The 20,624-nt window shown below is 39.2% G+C and overlaps 4 protein-coding genes across 6 annotated transcripts in view; 3 read left to right on the forward strand and 1 right to left on the reverse strand.

Annotated features, from left to right (window-relative positions):
- Positions 1-20,624, forward strand: part of uso1 (USO1 vesicle transport factor) — a 412,569-nt gene that overhangs the window by 67,649 nt on the left and 324,296 nt on the right. The window lies entirely within an intron of this gene.
- On the reverse strand, positions 1,216-9,260 carry anp32b (acidic (leucine-rich) nuclear phosphoprotein 32 family, member B). Of its 2 annotated transcripts, none has more exons than XM_073465527.1 (7): positions 8,830-9,260; positions 6,221-6,370; positions 6,004-6,126; positions 4,099-4,291; positions 3,801-3,925; positions 3,630-3,696; positions 1,216-1,896 (listed from the first exon to the last, which is right to left on the reverse strand). In XM_073465527.1, exons 1-7 carry the CDS (start codon positions 8,881-8,883, stop codon positions 1,814-1,816), a joined length of 795 nt encoding a protein of 264 aa, XP_073321628.1. In that variant the 5' UTR covers positions 8,884-9,260; the 3' UTR covers positions 1,216-1,813. The 2 variants fall into 2 exon arrangements, with proteins under 2 accessions (XP_073321628.1, XP_073321635.1); XM_073465534.1 differs by having other exon boundaries at positions 1,726-1,893.
- On the forward strand, positions 12,398-14,667 carry hemgn (hemogen). 2 transcript variants are annotated; one of them, XM_073473154.1, is made up of 4 exons: positions 12,398-12,593; positions 12,981-13,071; positions 13,478-14,073; positions 14,160-14,667. In XM_073473154.1, the coding sequence occupies exons 1-4, from the start codon at positions 12,530-12,532 to the stop codon at positions 14,270-14,272; spliced, it is 864 nt and encodes a 287-aa protein (XP_073329255.1). In that variant the 5' UTR covers positions 12,398-12,529; the 3' UTR covers positions 14,273-14,667. The 2 variants fall into 2 exon arrangements, with proteins under 2 accessions (XP_073329255.1, XP_073329263.1); XM_073473162.1 differs by having other exon boundaries at positions 12,434-12,593; positions 12,981-13,059.
- Positions 16,532-20,556, forward strand: trmo (tRNA methyltransferase O). The gene is made up of 6 exons (XM_073493510.1): positions 16,532-16,723; positions 16,921-17,081; positions 18,112-18,286; positions 19,125-19,282; positions 19,425-19,985; positions 20,110-20,556. The coding sequence occupies exons 1-6, from the start codon at positions 16,635-16,637 to the stop codon at positions 20,343-20,345; spliced, it is 1,380 nt and encodes a 459-aa protein (XP_073349611.1). The 5' UTR covers positions 16,532-16,634; the 3' UTR covers positions 20,346-20,556.

Consider the following 20,624-nt stretch of genomic DNA (forward strand, 5'->3'; position numbering starts at 1 on the left):
TAACTCAATTGCACAAACACATTAATATTTTAGCAGAGGTTTCTGTGCTGCTTGCAGGTCCTATATCTTCCTCAGTTAACTCTTGACTATTTTGAGTGTCTGAAGCTGCAAAATGTGGAGGGCTGACATTTTTCATCTGCACATGATCGGCTGGCTTGTGTTTAAAATTCAAACATGGGCTCTAAAAGGAGCAGCAGCAGCCACAAACTGCTTTAAAAACACATTATTGTTCTTCAAAAGCACAGTAATGCACTTTGGTTGCTATTGCTTGGCTTAATGTAAAAAATAAAGGCGTTTCAGACTCTCTGAGTAACATTACTGTGTCTGTAAAGTGAAAAATGACATTTTGTCACAGAATGTATTATTCACTGCAGGCTGCTCCAGCATTTAAGCAATGGGTCATTCAAAAATGAAAATTCAGTCATTATGTACTCACCCCCATGCTGATAGAAAGTCGGGTGACGTTTCGTAGTCCACAAAACATTTCCGGAGCATAACAGTGTTGCAGCTTTCTCCTCACTTAAACCTTTTCTAAGCTTGTGCATTTCAGATGGGGTGCACCCTAATGCCTGTAGCTTAGCTTACAGTGAAGATTTGTGTTTAAAAAAAGATATTTTCAAATCAGTACTATAGGTGCATTCAAAGTTATTGGTCACTGTAAATTACCCGTTCCCAATCTGGGGGTCAGGTCCCACCACCATAAGTCACAAAATGAGGGTTGTTTGACAAGTTGGAAAAGAAAAAAACAGATATTGTATTTTTGCCTCTTTTTTCCCCCCTCTCCCTCAACACACTTTTTACATGCTTTCCTCTGCGGCCCTATAAAAGTTATTCACATGAAATTGTTCACAGCTCATAGACATGAAGCCAACACATAAAGTGGCTGGGAACCACGACTGTGCTCATTTTTCCTGTCCATGATGGCTGCCAAGTGATCCCTTGATGGCGGACAATGTCCACAATCCACATTCTGTGTAAAAATACATTTAGTACATTACATTGCATGTGAGTATTGTATCAACATAGACCCATAAAAAAAATAATAAACCCATTTTTTAAAGCCTTTCCTGTGGCCACTGCAGTGACCAGCATGATGAGAGCGTAACAGCAGGGGTCGATGAGAGAAAGGGAAAGGGACCATATGGCCGCCATTTCATCCCTTTTTGTTAGTTTTTGGGACACCAGAAAAGCAAGGCAGGACGAGAGAAAAGCACAAAATGTTAACATTTTATTTACAAAGTTGTTTTTTTTGTCATACAGAAAGTAAAAATGTAGCTACAACCTTGATTTGTGCAACAGGCAGCCACACTAAAAATCATGGCTCGCTGGTTGCACAGCTGCTATAGCAATAATTTTATTGGGAAAAATAAGGAACAGAAAAAAATAAAAGACAAAAAATGAGAAATAATAAACCCAACAACAAAAAATAATTCTTCCAACAAAATATTAAAAGCACAGACCCAAAACTAGATACCAGTCCCAAAGTCCTCACACGGGAATACATAAAGAGGGATCGACAGTGAAATTGTGGAATGCTGAGTGCTGGGCTGCCTGAGAACCTCGGGGCCGTGGGGTGGGTGAGGTGGAGGGTGTTGGGTGGCTCTCAGTTCCATGGGGTGGGGGGAGAAAAAAAGAGGGAGGGCAGCTCCACTTGGCCCACCCATCCGGTACAGTCTTGCCCCATAAAAAGAGCTCAGAGCTGGGGGGGGGGTAGACGTGGATTACAAAGGCGGTGCGAGTCGTAGGAGGGCGGACGTTCGGGTTTGTGGGGGAGGAAGGGTAACTCGGTAGGCTCTCGTTTTCAGTTTTGCTCTTAATCGTCGTCTTCATCATCGTCGTCATCGTCGTCATCCTCTGGGTCTCGCTTTCTCTTCTCGCCTTTGCCAGTTTCTGCTTCTGGGGGCAAAGAGGAAATCTGTGTCATGTGGTGTGTCAGGGGTGCCAAGACCACGAAACTTCAATTTAAGCAAAACGGTGAATATTAAAAGGAATATTCCATCTGCAGGCATCAAAATAACAACCCGACTCCTTCTAGCCCTCGAGTCATGTCACAATCACAATATGCAAGATTCTTACAATCTATATATAGTAGTCTTTATGCTTAACATATCTTAGAAATACTATGGCTGTTTAACATTAATTTAGGGTGTTATCTGCTAAAAATCTCTAAATTAGACATCCTAGGTCTCATGCTTTAATTGTGAAAAAATGTTATTTCAGAGAAAGAAAAATGTATCTGTGTATTTGTGAATACATTTGGAAAGAAAAATAACTAGTAGGAACACATGATATGTATTTATAATATCTTTAAAATAAGAATAAAAGAATAATAATAAAAAAATTATAATAAAAAAAGCTAATAAATAGAGCTGATATACGAAGCCAGATTGCTTTCATTGACAAGCGCAGCATCTACACACTCAAATACAATAGGTGATGGTATGCCCTTTTAAAGTCTAGTTTGCGATTCACCAAGGAACATACACAAGAAGAGGAGGGAGAAGAACAACTGCAGCACACTGATGTAAAAAAAAAAAAAACACGATGCAATTCGCAGTACAGGGGTTCAGAGAGGAGGGAAAAGTCTACAAGTTTTAACACATCAAATCTCATTGGAGCTACGGACAATTAAATCATCCATGTTGGCTGACTACATCTTAGCCTTTCTAGATGGTGCTCTGAGGCGCCCTGGCTGAGAATGGCTGCTCTGGTGTAATCTCAGGAAGTGTGGGCAGTGTTTAAGAATGGACACTATCATGTTTTGCTGCCCCTACATGTTATAATGTTACATGATCAGCAGCTCAAAATAAACAGTGTCAGATATGCATCTTCAGTATTGACATTTTTCAGGATTTAACCGGCCCTTCTCTCCAATTTTACACTCCAAGCTTGTCGGTTTTAACATTCTTATATCATTTTTGACTTGTAACTGATCAAGTACAATTATCTTATTCCAGTTATATAATGAATAGTCAATAATGTAATCAGTGTAGCAGGCACTTGATAAGTCCCTGTGAACTTTTTAAACTCTCCTGCATAAAGCTTCCTCTGTAAACAAAGCCACCAGCAGGTGTCATATTATTCCTGATATCGAGTTTGTATTAGTCATTATCAAGTTCACCATGACACCATTAAATGTGAATGTACTCAACATTATGTACACAATTTACCAATATCTGCAGCTTTTGTACAAATAAATGTAAAATCTAAAGGCCACTATCCCTTCTAGGCCATTCTGCCTTGACATTAATGGCAAAACTGTTTTGTGTCCAACTGCAGTTTTAGTACATTTGACTACTGACCTTTGACTACACACATTACTACGTAATAACACAAGGGCAGTATGATAGTACACGCTGTATATGATTTTGGACTTAAATTTTGAGCAGTAACTAAACAGTAAAAATACTTTTTTGAGTTGGTAAATTGTATTTTTTTTCATTTGGTATGCCATCGACGCTTCAACCCAATCAGAATAATATGTAATCATTCCTTGTACTGTGATATGAAAAAGGAGTGTTGTATTTCAGTTACATTAATAGTTTACTATGTTGAAATACGTTTTTTTAAGGGTTTTTATGTTTTTGATATGCGAAGGGGCATTTAGAAACTAAGGAAATGTTACGTACCGTCTTCGTCATCATCGTCATCGTCGTCTTCTTCATCCACTTCCCCATCCTGACCGAAGTCTTCCTCCTTGGTCAACAAAAATGTACAAGTTAAAACAGAAACGATACATCTGAACTCCTTGTACAAAATGTTCAGCCAAATAATCCCCGTCGAGCTTTTATTCTTGTTACCTCATCTTCTCCGCTGACCTCGTCGTCATCCTCTTCTCCTTCTACCTCCTCTTCATCTTCCTCATCATCCTCTTCCTCATCAAAGTCCTCCTCCTCGCCGTCCTCGTCTTCCTCCTCCTCTCCCTCTGCAATACAAAAATAAGCAACAATCAGTAAACCACCAATTTAAATTGTGTTGAAAATCAAAGCCAAGTTCCAGGCAGGCAGCAGTCATGAGGGCAGCTATTGTGGACTAAAGGATAGCATTACAGCAGCAAGACCAGGAAGCCATCTGTTAGATACTGGAAGAGCTTCTTACCTTCATCTTCATCATCATCTACACCGTCTCCGTCCACCTCTCCGTCAGAGTCAGAGGCTTCCCTGTCCTCCATGTCATAGCCATCCAGGTAGGTGAGCTGGGGCAGCAGTTTGAACACGCTCTCTCTGTAGTCGTTCAGGTTTGTCACTTCACAGTTGAACAGGTCCAAACTCTTCAGGTTATCCAGCTTTTTCTGTTGATCAGATACAGTCAAGTACTGCGATTAGGACTGCAACTAAAGATTATTTATTTATTTATCACAATAAATTTTTTAGTCTATAAAATGTAATAAAAAACTTGTGAAAAATGCTCATCACAATTTCTGCGGGGCCAAAGTGACACCTTCGAATCGCATCTTTTGTTCAACCAACATCCAAAACCCAAAGACCATCATAAATGATGAAGAAAAGCAGCAACTCTGTACATTTAAGAAGCTGGAACCAGCAAATATTTAACAGTTTTGCTTGAAAAATGAATTAAATGATTAATCAGTTATGAAAATAGTTGGAGGTTGTTTTTCCTTTGATCAACTAATTGTTAAAGCTCTAATTGTGATAAGCTGAACTACTGTCATGTCTTGAGTTAAGGACACTACATGCCAATGTGTGTAGACTGTGCATAAGCTTGGTTGGTCTGTAAATAAACAGTAGATGTAACATTTATACAGAGTAGGTTATCTCTTTATCATCTCTGGCATTGTACTACTACAACAACTTTGAGGCAGTATTGGATTTATGACATTTTTTCCATCAATGTGATGAACTACTATTATTTGCCGGATAGTTAATACTCTCTAACAGACAAAAAGACTTTTGTATCTGTTGATTTTATCAATAAAGTTTTGGTTTCCCAATTCAATTTCCAAATAATCTACTAGATCACAACATACACTGCAGTTTCTTGCAGTCCTAACTAGAGGAATCGTGTATGCAGTTTTCTTAAGTTCTCAAAAACATTTTTGTTCTGATACGAGTTTCAAATAGTTATTGGAAATTAATGCGAGCGAGTATTAATCACATGAGTTATTGATAAAGAGGGTTGGTTCCAGTAAATAATTCAGTGTAACAACAGATCGTTTGAATATCAATATCCAAATAAACAGAAAACAGGGCTTAAATTAAAAATGTATATGCTGCTTTTTAGCTGTGATTTGAGAACAGTTAATGAACTGCAATCAGTCCAGGGATGTTAATGATGAATCATTAATCGATTGATTGTCTTTAAGAATTTAACTGATTAAAAATGTATTGGAGACAGGCACAAATACATCAAAAAATACTTTGTTGCAAATTCTCGTTTATCAAATATATCAAAATAAAATACTGGAATGAGAAAATGTATTAAATTAAATTACACGTAATTTGTCATTTAACAAATACAAAAAGACGATTCTATACAAACTGATGTTTTTACATTTTAGCCATTTAGTAACCTAAATATGGGTTGGATTTTGTTGGGCCAGTTGTTGAATAGCGCTTAGTCATTATTTTGTATTATTTAGTTTATTATTTAAGTAACTTGGTGTTCACTTTATCTGTTCTTTTAACTCCTAATGTTGCCTCCTATAGATCAAGTCAATGGTAACTCAGTCTTCCAATGGGAAAATGTCCTCCATACTTCATAAATTATTAATGACGAACCAATAATTGATTAAGTCAGCAGACTATCAAGTCAAGAAATTACTTAAAATTTGCATCACTACTAATCACATTTACATGAATACAGCTGCATACATAACAACAGTTTGTAGGAATATTCAAAGCTCTTTGTCTAATCATAGTAAAGTAAACATGAGATATGACAACAAAAAGCACATTGCATGCAGCAACCTCAGACTAAATATACACATCGTGTAGGCATGCAAATAGTTATGCATGGCGAGCGCGCATGTGAGTTGAATCATACCAATGGTTCCAACGTGCTGATGTCTTTCAATTTGTTGCCGCTCAGGTTTAGATGTGTGAGGTTGGGTAGTTTCTCTGCTAAAACATCAAGGCCGCCACTGATTCTGTTGTCACTCAACTCCAGCTGAAAGACAGAAGAAGGAAACATTACTCCAGCTGACACCGCTGTCACATTTCAGATTTTACATGGAAGTATGAAGGTGAAACGTCACTTTTACCTTTTTGAGTTTTCCTAGTTTAGGCAGGTTGGAGACTGAGATTAAGCCAACATTTATCAAACTGAGGAACTCCAGGTTGACAAACTCAGCTGTGAGGCCTTCAATTTTTCCTTCACTTGATCGACAATTGTCGAGGACAAGTTCTCGTACCTGAAATACATAAAAAATATGTATTACCACGTAAAATCTCTACTGTTTTGTGCATTGAGTGGAACCATCTCATTATTGATCCATAATTACAAATTTACATAAAACAAACAAAATTTTTAATATTGCAAAAATATTCCACAAACTCTCTTTTACAAAACAAAATGATTTTATTTTTGTCAACTAAAAACATCTTGGATAAAAACAAGCTGTCAAACAACACAACCACAGCGTGTTTAATGGGGGAGGGTGGGTGGGTGCAGTTGTTTAGCAAAATGGCCTTTTACTTTGTGTAAAATAATCAAAAGGCATTTTGTAGTTGCTGTTAAATATTAGAAAAACAAGTCTGAAGGCGGAGTTACTTTCAGTCAGTGAAAAGCCAACACTGGTTGCGCAATTCGGTGTTGGACGAAAACGTTGCAAAAAAAGTTGTTGCCAAACGTCAAAGATCACGATTTCTCAAGTAAAACCCCTCAATGGACGCCTCGTCTCCGTCTCAAAACACTTTGAGTCGCTGTGTGCTTAATTTACCCGGGCGCGACAGCTAGTGAATGGGTTTGTTTGAGACGAGGAAGAGCAAAAGCGGCAGCTTCCCATGGCCTGCCGATGCAGTCACTAATGACAAATGCAATGATTTTTGTGAGCTAGCTTGCTACACGCTAGCCATTGCCCCTTTTAAACGCTGCCGTGCAGTAGAGGAGCAGCTACAGAGGTCTGTCTGCCCGCCATTAGCCAACCCAACAGCAACGGAAAGGATTGCGAATACACCCTTAGAAAAGATTTTCTTTTTTTCCGTATAACCAGCTTTCATTGGGGAAGTGGAATATTCTTTGTCGTCGAGCGAACGACCGATATTGCCAGTTTGTTACAGGGTACTGCATCGTTTTCAGGTCGAAGTGGCGAAGGAAATATATTGAGAACGGAAATTTAGTAAAAACAAAGATGGAGACAGTTCCTTTCTCCCAGAGCTTCAAAGACGACAGAATGACAACATGGCGATTCCTGAGATACAGTATGCAGTTCTCTGAACACTTCAATGGCAAAAAAAAAGTGCTGTTTAGAAAGTAATTATCGCTACTTACACATAACCTTTGTTATTTTTCCGATGTTTAATTAGTTTTATTTCGTGCATGAGTCGAGGGGAAACGCCGACCGTCGAGTTTTTGGCTGCCCACGCATGAAGCGCGGTGCACCGGATCTCCCGTGTCATTCAGGCAGGCTGGCTCGGTGAAATGAAGCTGGCCGGCCGGCTAACACATCGATCCGTGTAGTTGCAAACGATGTCAAGTTTAGCTTTTAAATGACAACGACTGGAAGAAAACGCTCGCTGTTGTTTTGATGTTTTAAGTTTACAACCGGGTATTTTTTCTTTTTTCTTTTTGTTGTCTTTGAGCAGTGTAGCGATGGGGGTAATATGGCGGGAACAAAAATACTAAGTTAGGTGGCTGCTGTCTGATTCTGGCTGGGAATCATCCGACCACCAGACTTCATTAAATAAGTATGCAATGTTTAGACGGTGTAGATGCAACGATATGAAAGGGGGGCAACGTCGCTGCTGTACTAAGTGTTGCAAGCTATTTTAGGGAATTAACTGCTGCACACTCCCTTTAAAAAAAAAACCAACAACTTACAAATCGCAACAGCTTAAACGTGGCTTCAAACAAAGCACGATTACAGGGGGCAGCTGGCTCTTTTTTGTTGTTTGTGCAGACATCAAACTGGCTGAGCTTATGGTGAAAAAGGTATGGATGACTCGTGAATCAAGTGACTGTTTTTTTTGTTGTCGCTGCTGAATCTGGCCATTTGATATTAACGTACTCTACAGAAATTTCAAGACGTAACTCGTGATCGGCCCCGTTAAGCAAAAACTCTTTTTTCTTTTTTTTTCTTTCTTGCACGAACGCATCAGAGTTGTAAAGAGCATTTGTAATACCAACAAAAAAAAAGCAAAAAAAAAAAAGCGCCCCATTTTAGCAGTTATGCTAGCAGCAAACATGGCTTCCGAGGACTGTATAAAATATACCACTATGTGAATGCCAAACGCGGCGCAGGAGGAGGAAGATTTCCTCATCTACCAGCGTAAAAAGAAGTTTACTAATTGTGCTACATCGGTGGAGTCGAGCTGGATCGTGTGTGCACCGCTGACCAAGGAGGCTGCGAAACGGTTAAAGCACTGCAATAATGCCAGCAAGCTGAGGAATCGCCGTTTCAAAGTAACGATTGAATATAGCTTTTCTCGTCTCGTTGCCCCTATACGCCCAATCCCGAGCAGTATAAAGGATTAAGCTTTGTTGTGCGAGTGTTTTTCCGCCCTATTATAAACGAGAAACACAATCTAAAGCCCATGTGGTCACCATTACGTTAGCCACACAGGTCACTCGCAAAGCAAAAAAAAAGTAGCAAGCAGGCTAGCAAAGGCTAGCCAGAAAACTAAGGGCTGGTTTTAAAAAAGCACGACTCACATCAGACGGTGTCCTGTTTCTTAGCTCCAAGTGGATCCTCTTTTTCATGTCCATCTTGCCCTATGAAAGTTAAACTTTTCTCTCTTGGGTTTTGGTGGGATCTTCAGTCCAAAGGCAGAGATGCCCTAATGGAGGGAGAATATAGGACTGTATAATGAACTGAGCCAAACGCTAAGTTAGTCGGAGAGAGGAGAAACCATGGAGGGAAACGGGACTGAAACAAAATATATGCTCAACAGCGCCATCTGCGTCCAGAACCGCCCATCGCCTCCACAAAGGCATTGCAGTCACAAAACATGACGCTGCCCCGAAACGGTGCTATGGTGCAATTTATTTCTGCAAGGAAACTACTGTACGATGTTTAGTGAAGACGGGGGATCCTTTCTGTATGTGAAGCCACTGTTATTAAATGAAGGCGTGCAGAACACATGTGTACACTTTACCCCCCCAAAAATAGCACTCAACCAATTAGACGTCGATAAAGTAGGTCATATGGCTTACTTTGTTTATCTGCTTAACTTAATAAAGTTTCATAGCTTTTTAAAACGTGCCCACGTTTTATATGTTTAACGTTGTAGTAGTGGTATCGTTTCATATCCAGTGTGCAAGTAAGGCAAATATCTAACATAACATAAGGAAATCCTGTTTCTATAGTGTTGCTCAAACCTGTTGCCACCAAAAGCTACAAACATCTCCTTTGTTAGATTGTAATTGCAGCCCAGGCAATGAAATGGTGAATTTGTATTTTGACAATTTTGATCAATAAACTGCATAATGGATAAAATGTGTTGTACTTTTTTTTTTTTTTTGGCTCTTAAATGTCACTTTCTTTTAACCGTTTTTTTTTTTGGACACATTGCAAGAAAGGAGGGGTGTGTTTGGTTTGCAGTAAAGAGAGCATTGTATATGCATATGGAGAGTATGGCACCCCCTCTAACCCCACCCCCCTGTACTTCCTGAGACGCCTGGCCTCCAAGAAGAAGTCTGCTCAGTATGAATGGCTGATTTTTTTTTTTGTGAATTAACACATAAAATCAGCAATAATGTTTTGTATTTTTGGTCAAATGAGAGATTTTTCATGTTCAGTCAGTAGTATAATAAAGAGTTAACATAAATGAACATAGTTTATAGGCTGTAATGCTTTATGTGCACTATTCAAGGCACATTATCCAAAATAGTCTCTCTGGCCTTGTGTATTTAATATATATGCATATAAAGGGTTATTAAACCTGTGATTGGTAGTTGAAAAGACACACCAGAAGATGGCACTGTAATATCTGCTTTGACATTCCTCAAACTTGAGTTTCATTGTGCAACAGTAGGGTGTGTGTCAGTGTGAGCGACAGCCTTTTATGCTTTTGGCTTCAACAGTAAGGCAGATAATAGTCTGTCATTTGGAAAAGGACACACTTAACTCTTCAGGTAGTTTGAATGTGTGTGTCAGTTTTTGTTCGACAACGGGACATCTAACTAGAGCTGCAATGATTAATTGATTAGTTGTCAAGCATTCAGTTAATAACCGACTATATTCGTGGTTGATAATCGTTTTTTCTGCTATTTTCAAAGAAAAAAAGTCCAAGTTCTCTGATTTCAGCATCTTAAATGTAAATATGTTCTGTTTTTTTTTTTTAATCTAAAATGAAAATAATCATTAGTGTCAGCCCCTCATCTAACAATGGGACAGTTTGATCATTTCAGTCAGTGTATCCCAGAGAAGATGAGGTTTTTGAAATGACAAAACAGGTGAAGCCGCATATTTTCCACCCATAAATCCATCCGTAAAGAATGTCCTACATACATGAACCAGACGGCAATTTATACTGACACACAGTTTTTCTGAGAAAGTGTGTGTGAATTGCTAGAAGCTCCTTCAATACAGATGTGAGTGAATTCAACCAAGAGACCCTCAACATTTCCCCTACAGAGCTGGAGGCAATTGGCAGTTGAGTGTTATTTACTCTGTTGGACAGCTTCTCTCTCTGAGTGGCTCAAACGCACACATCAGGGCTCAATGTGCTGTGAGAAGATTGAGAACACACCCCACTACAGCAGCTCTCCATCTGTGAGATAAGATGGGTATGCCCCTGCTAGTAGAAGGCAGGATTTCTTGCTGCGTCTAATGGCGTTTCAACATAGTAATCTAATACCTCCGCCTAGCCCCAACAGTTCCCTTAAATTCAATCAAGCCTAATCCAATATCAAAATATAACAACATATTTAAATCCACCAGATCCAGATTTTTATTTGGATCCAGATCAAATTGTATTGACTCATAGATGCGAGCCACCTAAATAATTAAGGAAAATGTAAAAAAAACAAACCAAACCAAAAGAAAGTGCAAAAAATGTCCTTGATCCGTCCATTTATTGGGATTCGCACCAAAAGTTAAAGGTGCAATATGTAAGAATTTTAGTTTTACACTTTCAAAAATAAACTAAAATTATGATCAGAAAAGTAAAGAAATAATAATTTTGATGTGAAAGACGTCCATTTGTTGTGTTGTGGTCAAACTACAAAAAAGCAAGCTTAAGAAGACTTCAAGTAGCTCATTGATGCTTTGAGAATATTATTTAAGAGACCTAGATGTTATAGTGCAAGTGAAGTGCTTGTGGCTGCTGGCTTTCCAGGTTGTTTTAAGAAATCTTGTGTATTAAATGTATTTGCTGTCTTAAAGGGGTTCTGTGCAACTTCTGTATTGTGCTGAAAGCCTGTCAGTAGCTTATGTTAGCAGACTCCATTTCTAAACGTTAGCTACTGTTGCTCTCTGTTAGCGGAGTGGAGAGAGGCACTGAGATGAGGCGCTCTAGAATAAAGTCACATCCTTTGGGCTGTCACTGTCTGAACCAAGTTCTTCAAAAAGAAATCCACAGTCCAGCAGCATCTAACAACTGAAACAAATCGTCCACAGGCTTGTAAAGGGAACAATCTGCTCACATCTGGGGAAAAAAAAGGTGATTAATACATGCAAATTGCTATAAATAGTTAGAAAGAGCCACTTTATTGTCTCTGAAAATGAAATAATTTTGGTTTTATCAAACGTAAGGTGTAGCACTTCATGCTACCAGTCCTGGCTGTGGAGACATTGATTACACAGTTATCTCTTTGTAAGACACTAATATATACTTTCTTCCTCTTTGAAACTATGATCTTTTATTCTGCTTTTGCATGTAATTTATTCAATCGATTGCTTGTCCTTTCCTGGACCCTGAGTCTGTAATAAAGTTTGTACTGAGGTTTGCCATTGCTAAGCAACAGCAGTATTTTAGCTTCACTATCAGCCTCTAGCATGCAAATAAAAAAAAGAAAAACCCTTTTTATTTTCAAATGTGGTCACCAGTTAAATAAAACAGCATTTTCACACATGATTGTTTGAGTCCATAAGCCCACTTATATATGTATTTCCTCCTTTACCACATATACTGTACATGTTTCCTCCCTGTCACACACTGCCTACACACAACTTCTCTCTCTCTCTCTCTCTCTCTCTCTCTCTCGCTCTCTCTGAGTGCTGTGCCAACTCCTCCAGCTTTACAAATATGATAAGAGCAAAAGCTGCAAGAACTCTTCCAGCACTATGGTAATGGTTAACCAGATAATTCACTTAGGGGTGGGAATAGAAAACAGTCAGACGTTATTCCGTCTTCTGTGCTGTGCTCGCCCGCCGTCAATGAGTTGAATTCATTCATAGCAGGAGTCAGAAATGGACGAGACGTTGCAACAAGAGAAACAGGAGTCGGAATATGTGAATCCAAACGAGGACAAAGGTTAACTTTTAATATTTCTTCTCTTCTTTTGAAAGGAAGTACTTCAGTGTTTCAACTCAAGAAGGTTGAGTGAGCTAGCTATTCATTTGCATACAGTGTGGTGTCAACTAAGGTCAACTCATGCAGAAATATTTTAATCAACATCTGAGCTGTGTTACAACAAATAAAAAGACAAGTTTAGTTGTAAATGTGTAATTATATTTTAAGTGTTATGGAAAGGTTTCTGTCAAAGACTTGCCAGGGCGTAGCTAGTAGAAAACCACATCTTGATATGCCATCATTCACTCACATTTGCCTGTCATGCATGAATAAATACTGCTCTGCATTTCTTTGATTTTATGCTGCCCTCGTTAAGATGGTTTCTCTGAACGGGTTTCTGTTTTATAGGTGGGATCGGCCGACGACTGAGGGACAGGGATCTTCTCAGGAAGAGAAAGGCTGAAGCAGAAGAGAAGGAGACTAACCAGTGGGTTTTGGGGTAAATTTATAGAAGAGCACAGTCAATGTTAGTGCAGTGACCTACATTTACAGCTATGATCAGTTTGAGTTACCATCAGAGACGAATTCTACAAATTCAACTCAGACAGCAAATAATTGGTTTAATGCAATGGAGAGTAACAGTCGAATTTTAAGCATTGGTTAGGAAGATTTTGGCATTATAAAACTCACTGCACTCCACAATGTAAAAACATTATCAGCTGCTTATCACACTGCTTTATATTGAATATGGAGCAAGAGGAAACCAAAGGTTGCTCTGTTGTTTCTATTGACGCCCCAGATCCAGGTCAAGGACTTTGTACTATTAGCTTTGCAGGAGTATCACAAAGAGCTAATATCAATGTCCACTGTTTTTGTGGTTGATTGCAATTGTTGTACTCGTTCAGGGTGGAGAGCCCGAGGAAAAGACAGAGAGCTGCAGGGGACAGGAGTGGAACAAAGAAGAGAGGAAGGCCCAGGAAGAATGAAGCCACGGCAGAGATATCTGTCATGCCGGAGGAGGCAGCAGCGCCTCAGGAAGCTCCTGCAGTAGTGGTGGTGCCTGAACCCGCTGAGGTCATCCCCGATCAAATATTAGCTGCTGTGGAAGTGCAACCAGTACCTGTCCTCGCTGCCCCTGCTCCTCAGCTAGTGTTTGGATCCCTCCAAAACCCCCTCTTTGCTCCAGCTCCATTCATCCCGACTCCAGCTCTTTTTTCACCCTCAGTTCCTGCTCCAGCTCCCACCAAAGATCTAGATAAGGCTCCAATCCCTGTCCAAGACGTGGCTCCAGCTTCAGCTCCAGATGATTTTCCAGTCCCCACCTCAACCCAAGCCCCTGATCCAGATGAGGCTCCTGCTCCTCCCACAGCGCCTCGCCAGGTGGGGGCCCTCTATGTAGCGGCACAAGGCAGGGAGGCTCCTAACCAGGTCCTGATTGATGACTTGGCCCCACCCGAGGAGGAAGACATCCCTCCATCTCAAGACAAAAGAGTGGACGAAGGTAAAAAAGAGGACATTTTGACTTTTTGGAACTGTTGAAACATGAAACTTAAAATTAATTGTTTCCTGTCTGTCTGTCTTTTTTAGATCTGAATGGGACACCCTTGATCAACGTACCTGAACAAAACAAAATGTTCTCAGTTCCCACTTTGTCCTCGACGCCTCCTACACAAGAATATCTCCCAGGAAACTCATACTAATTTTCTAAAACACACATTTCAGATACCGCCGCGGTTCATAAACACAGAAACCAGACGGCATCCTTTTGGGTCACAGTTTGTATCTGAGTATTATTCTGGTTAGTATGCAGCCCGTTGGTGGAAGAGAACAAACATTTTGATCATATGCATCGCTTATTTGTCAAACTTATGAATTCAAACCAAACCTTTATGCTTATTTATTCTGGTTTGTGCTTCAGGGCGAAGCTCATGAATTCTATTTTGTATTTTACATTCAGCAAACAGCAAATTTTGCCTGCTTTTATTTAAAAGTAAATGGCATTAATCAATGGTAATTATGTATTTGCAATTGTGGATTTATTTGATTCAATTTTGTAAAAGTTGTTTTTTCACTGAATAAAGTACACTGCTTATAATCCCCTGACTGTGGTCATTATTATCTGTGACCGCACAGACTAACAATGTAAATGTGACGTATAAATGATCAGTAATTAAATAAGTGTGATTTTCTTTAAATTAAGTGATAGACAGATAGTGTTTTTGTACAGGCTCTAATGAGACTATCATACATTTATTTTGAAAGTTTCAATAGTAGTTTTTGAGGATGTATCTGCTTTTGTAACATCCATCGTCATGTTTTTTCTCCTAGATTAGATTAGAAATGAGCAGGAATGACGAAGATGAACTCTACCTGATGATGCAGCCTGTTGTGTTTAATTGCTCCAGTATATCTCAGGCGTTTATACTGTAATTTATTATCAGTTATGACCTATTTCAGTATTATTGATATTATCTACATTGTAGTTATAGTGTCATATGAGCCACATGTCTTTACATATTTTTGTTGCAATAGTTGTCACACATCATAGCTTAATGCACATATGTTTACACTTTTTATTTTATATTCTTATTATCTGTTCTTATTATCTGTGGTACTTAATTTAACCCCTTTCACCAATAACAGCACAGCAATATTTCCATGTAAGCAAAATAATGTGTTTTACATCCAAAGTATTTTATGTACATGAAACACGACTACAATAGATCAGCTACTCATTGTTTGAGTAATTAAAATAAAATAACTGCATTGGAAACTAAAATGGCACTCAGTAGTGTGCATAGTCCCCTTTAATTAAATTTAGCGTAATCCAATATCAAACTCGACAGCCCTTTATCCCTCTAAATGTTAAACCACCCATAACTAACGTACAAGAATGTTTTGTGGCCTAAGAAACTTCCCCTTACTTTCTATTCTTACTTTTCACTTTGTACCTGGGAGGTAGAGCCAATTGAAACCCCATTAACCTATAGTATCATCTGTAACTTTGCATTGTATTCAGACATGTGACTCAAGTCATTTTTTTCTTGGGCAAGTCAACTCAGGTCACAGGTTGTGTCAGGTCAAGTCAAGTCGAGTCCTTAGTTAAAGCAAGTCAAGTCCCCTCCCCTCCCAAAGATACTGCAGATACTTGCAGAAAAAGACAAGGTATCACTACCTGTTTAATAATGATATTACTAGCCAATTTATGTAACAGGTTCAAAAAGAAAGACATTGAATTGTACTTGTATTATAACTGATAATCAGTGAAATTGATATCTTATTAAGGCTTATTTACTTCTTAATTTCTTCAATAAAAGAATATTCCCTCCTTGTCACTTTGAAACAGTGAAATACTGACAGCCAGACACAAACAAACAAACAAATAAATTAATGAATAAATAAATAAATCAAATGAACACAGACAAGTCATTCAAGTCATCATATCGAGTCCAAGTCATTTATTTTCTGTCAAGTGACTTTAGTCCACACCTCTGATTGTATGACATGATTTTTTATGATCTTATATTTTGCATGTACAATTTAAATCTGTTGAGTAAAGCTTTCAGATAAATGTAATACATGTAGAGTAAAAGTACTCAAGAGCAGTACTCGGGTGAATGCACAGTACTTACATTCCACCAATGACTTTATATTGTTGGTTTTGTATTGATAAATAAAGCTTTATTAAATAAAAAAAAAAAGTAGATGAGCCTGACATCACTCTTGTCCGCCCCCTGCTGGCCTGCAATGTTAGTGCAATTTCATCAGTGACTTCTGTAATATTCACGCGTAATTTATTTGTATTAGCTGCTTGTAGTGTTTTCTGTTTATATTTACTTTAAAACAAACAATATAGAGGACGTGACAAATCCACATGAAGCCACACTGCTCAGGTGGTTGTTATGTGGTCACGTGAAACGCTCACCAACAGGAAGTGTGACATGTACTTCCGCATTGGGGATCTCGCACATGTGTCGCCTGCGTGAGGTTTGTTTGTGTTTAGCAGCGAGCTGAAAGTTGACCGATTGAGGGGTGTCTGACCTTTCTGTCCTCCTTTACACGATGAGTCCTGCGTGTGACTGCTGCGGCGAGCACGTCAATAAACTGAATCAGCAGGTTTCTGTGATGAGAAAAGAAATCAAGAACCTGAGGTACGTTCACAAGAGGAGATATGAATGTACCATACACCCTAACAGTTTGTCTCTTTAGATATGGTGTTGATACGTAAATGTTTAGTGTTTCATCTTCTTCAGACGTGTCATTAATATATAAAGCTGCTTTTACAGGACTGTATTGTATAAGATCTTTCGTCATGGTATGTTTACTTGTATCTGCCCCTCTTTGACAGGCAGATGTTGGACAGTGCAGTCAGAGCTCATCGCAAACACATGATATCCATTCAGTCTGCTGTGTCAAAGGTTGAACTCTGTGAACCTGCTAGAGACCAGACACCACCACCACCACCACCACCGCCTTCACCACCATCATCACAGGCTGCATTAGAGAAAGGTAATCATCATTTGTACAATTATAAAGTCAACCCAGTAGTACTGAAAATAAAGACATTTCTGTACAGGACTACCTGAGAACATCTACAGTACATCCTACTATTAATACATACTGTTGTTGCAGTTTATTTTCCTGCATCGCATAAGACAAGATTGAACTTTAATCATTCCAATGGACATTGTTGTGCTAAACACACTCAGTATGCATAGTCAAATATTGTGCTTTTTTATTATCTATTAATACGTCTGTGTATATTTTTCATGAGTCTTTTAGTAATTTAGATACTGGAATGTCGCTGAAATCGTAAAAAGAGTCTAAGGTTACATCTAGAGATGTTGTGATACCATTTTTCCCTTCCCGATACCTATACATGAACACCACGTATCGGCCGACACCAAGCAAGATCCTATACCAGTGCGTTACACGTATATATGTTATTTTTAGTTGCCTGCTCTTTAGGGATATTGGCTACTTGTGCAATAACAAATCTGTATCTGTTACATATATTTGTTCGGGATGCTCCTGGGAAATAGCAGGGTCCTGTTTTTAATAAATAAATTGTGTTGTACCAGATCAGTGCACTCGCTGATACTGTTCCCAGTATCAGAAGCTTGCCCAATACTGGCATCAGTATCAGAACATCCCTAATAGTGACATCCTCAAATTACTTGTTTTGTCTGACCAATCCAAAACCATAAGATATTGAATGTACACAATCAGAGAAAAGCAGCAAATCTGATTAATATTATTGTTAATCAACTTAATTAATCATTTGAGCACTAAAATATACATTTATACTATATATTAACTTTTGACATACATTAATTAATCAATAAAATAAAAGCCGATAAGCCCCCACGCATGGAGGAAGGCAGAACTAAGTATAAATGATGGTGGAACACATGAGTGCAGGTGCTACCACTGAGTACTTTTTATTTGTAATTACGAGTGAAGGAAATGCGCAGAAAGGATAATCTGCATTACAAATGTTCAAAATCCAAACAACATTTTTGACTGTGTATAATTCCAGGAAACATCCAGACTGTCCCGATCGGTTACATCAGTTCCTGCTTCTCTGTGAAGAACGGGACCCCCAGACAGCCCACCATTTGTGGCCCCTCGAGGGCAGAACTGCGCATCCAGCAGAGTGTCTTCAACAACCCTGAGCACGCTCTGGTGGGCCTGGAGCACTACTCCCATGTCTGGTAGGTCACATACTGTGTATATGATGGTCCAGTTCTTGATTCAGGATCGATATTACCCAAAATATTAGCAAAAAGTGTTATTTTTGGTTTCTAAGAAGTGTTTTTCATTCCACTGACTGAATAATGCAGTGACTTCACTAAAACAAGGAAATGGATGATAATACCCCACTGGTTAAGACACTGTATGCTACCTGTATCTTTTACTTGCTAGTAAAGCTTTAAATGAACTTGGACCCTCCTTACTTGAAGATTTTCTTCATTTTATGTTTCAGCCAGACCAATGAGCACCTCCACAGCTTTCCTTTTGACTGTTCCTTATGCGTCCCATAAAATACCAGTGAGAGTGTCTCTGTATTATGGCCCAAAACTGTGGAACTAAGTGCCACAGGGTATAAGAATGGCAAACTCACAATATTTATAAGAATCTTAATGCCGTAGTTTTTAAGTTTTAATCATTTGTTTTTACATTATATTTATCCTTGGTATGTTTGATTGTATTGACTTGTATGTATGGATTTAACATTATATTGTGTAATTGTTGTAATTTTTGGCACGTATAAATCTATTGGTGTTTAATTTTGTCTGTTGTTTCAACTTTGCGGCGGGTGCTGAAGTATATAAACAAAGTTGAGTAGACTCGAAAGTGTTTAACAGCACTGAAGCTTGACTTGAAACTTGTTGCAATGAGTTTTCACTGAGACATTTCAGTTAACAGTCCCTCAGTAACACTGATTTCCCCCCATGTTACACAAGGTCAGAAACCGCCTATGCACACATACAGACTTTATGTATCAACTGTTTATGTCAGTTGAGTATTTCCTATATTTGGTCTCTACAGGATCATCTTTCTCTTCCACAAAAATGGACACCTGAGCTACAAAGCCAAAGTGAAGCCTCCCAGACTGAACGGTCAGAGAGTTGGTGTGTACTCCACACGCAGTCCGCACCGACCGAATGCTCTCGGCCTAACTCTAGCTAAACTTGATAAAATTGTAGGTGAGTGTTAACAAAATGTGTCTTAAATGACTAATTGTGTGGTAATTGTGTCTTTTTGAGGACATTTGTACAGATTTAGGAGAACATATCCCCATGTTTACTAATTGTCTGTTTAAAAACTGAATACATCTTTATTTTCTAGGTGATACAGTACATCTGTCAGAAATTGACATGATTGCTGGAACCCCAGTCCTGGACATCAAACCTTACATCCCAGAGTACGACTCCCCAAACACCAGGATGGACATGGACTCAGAATCTTGTGATTCAAACAACCAACCAGGTGGAACTACTGTGTCACTAAATGAGTCAGCAGAGATGTTAAACCTCCAAAATGACTCTGAAACAGATGCTCAGTCAGACCTGAAAAGTGTCCTCGCAAGAGAAACAACTAAAGCTGATTCATCTGGAGTCAGTGCTCAATTTTCTCTCCCAGGACACCTCCACAATGTGCTCGAGGACGTCAAGACATATGTGACCCAAGGTGACCTTTTTCAGATGAGTTGTGAGAGTGATGATCGGGTTTCAGATTCAACCAAAAGCAAACCGCAAGAGTCATCGGTGGAGCACCCTTGCTACGGAGAAGAGGCTTACAGCACCATCGCTGGCTGGATCAGAGAGCCCCCTGTTGGCAGTCTGGAGGTTCGATTCACCCCTCAGGCTGAGAGGGAGTTGGCAGAATTCCTTCCAGCACACCGGTCAGGTAAGACAGACTTTCAATGTGCATTGTAGTATGATGAAGCCAGGGTGATGTTGTGCTTCTCTCCACAAGAGGGAGCTGTTGCGAAAGAGATGAATATGAAAATAGTTCCTCTACATGACCGCAGGACCCGCTGAGAGTGACGGACCCAGGTTCAAGTTCCTGCGCAGTCCAGAGGAGGCTGCAGCCGCCATCAGAGGGGTGCTGTCAGCAGACCCAAGGTCAGTCTACAGGAGGACACGCTGCAGAGACAGACTCTTCTTCTTTACCCTGGACACAGCTGACATCACCTGCTGGTTTGGAAGAGGCTTTGCTGAAGTGCTGCAAGTCCGGCCTGTTGAGCAACACATTGCCTCAACGTAAGGAACCGTCTCACCCTCCGGAGGTGGAAAGACTCTTTCATGCATGCAAAGAAACAAAACGAGAAGCTGTCAAATGTTCTTTACCTAGACATTTCCAGTGTCTGTACAGCTGAATGTGAGACCTTTTTGAGGAAAAAAATAAATCATACATATTAAACACAATATATGTTTAATTATGTATAAATAGATTAAATAAAAGATTTTTGAAACAATGCTTTTTCATTTTTTTTCATTTTGTGGGAAACCATAACATACGCAATTTCCCCTACTGGGATCAATA

This window comes from Pagrus major, chromosome 1 (genome assembly GCF_040436345.1).
Source record: "Pagrus major chromosome 1, Pma_NU_1.0".
In the NCBI taxonomy this organism is placed as follows: domain Eukaryota; kingdom Metazoa; phylum Chordata; class Actinopteri; order Spariformes; family Sparidae; genus Pagrus; species Pagrus major.

Coding starts and splice junctions, on each gene's coding strand:
- anp32b (XM_073465527.1), bottom strand. CDS start 8,883: ATGGACATGAAAAAGAGGATCCACTTGGAGCTAAGAAACAGGACACCG. Junction 6,127..6,220: donor AACTAGGAAAACTCAAAAAG/GTAAAAGTGACG, acceptor TCTGTCTTTCAG/CTGGAGTTGAGTGACAACAG. Junction 4,292..6,003: donor TCAGCACGTTGGAACCATTG/GTATGATTCAAC, acceptor TCTGATCAACAG/AAAAAGCTGGATAACCTGAA.
- hemgn (XM_073473154.1), top strand. CDS start 12,530: ATGGACGAGACGTTGCAACAAGAGAAACAGGAGTCGGAATATGTGAAT. Junction 12,594..12,980: donor GAATCCAAACGAGGACAAAG/GTTAACTTTTAA, acceptor TCTGTTTTATAG/GTGGGATCGGCCGACGACTG. Junction 13,072..13,477: donor ACTAACCAGTGGGTTTTGGG/GTAAATTTATAG, acceptor GTACTCGTTCAG/GGTGGAGAGCCCGAGGAAAA.
- trmo (XM_073493510.1), top strand. CDS start 16,635: ATGAGTCCTGCGTGTGACTGCTGCGGCGAGCACGTCAATAAACTGAAT. Junction 16,724..16,920: donor AAAGAAATCAAGAACCTGAG/GTACGTTCACAA, acceptor CCTCTTTGACAG/GCAGATGTTGGACAGTGCAG. Junction 19,283..19,424: donor TAAACTTGATAAAATTGTAG/GTGAGTGTTAAC, acceptor TTTATTTTCTAG/GTGATACAGTACATCTGTCA.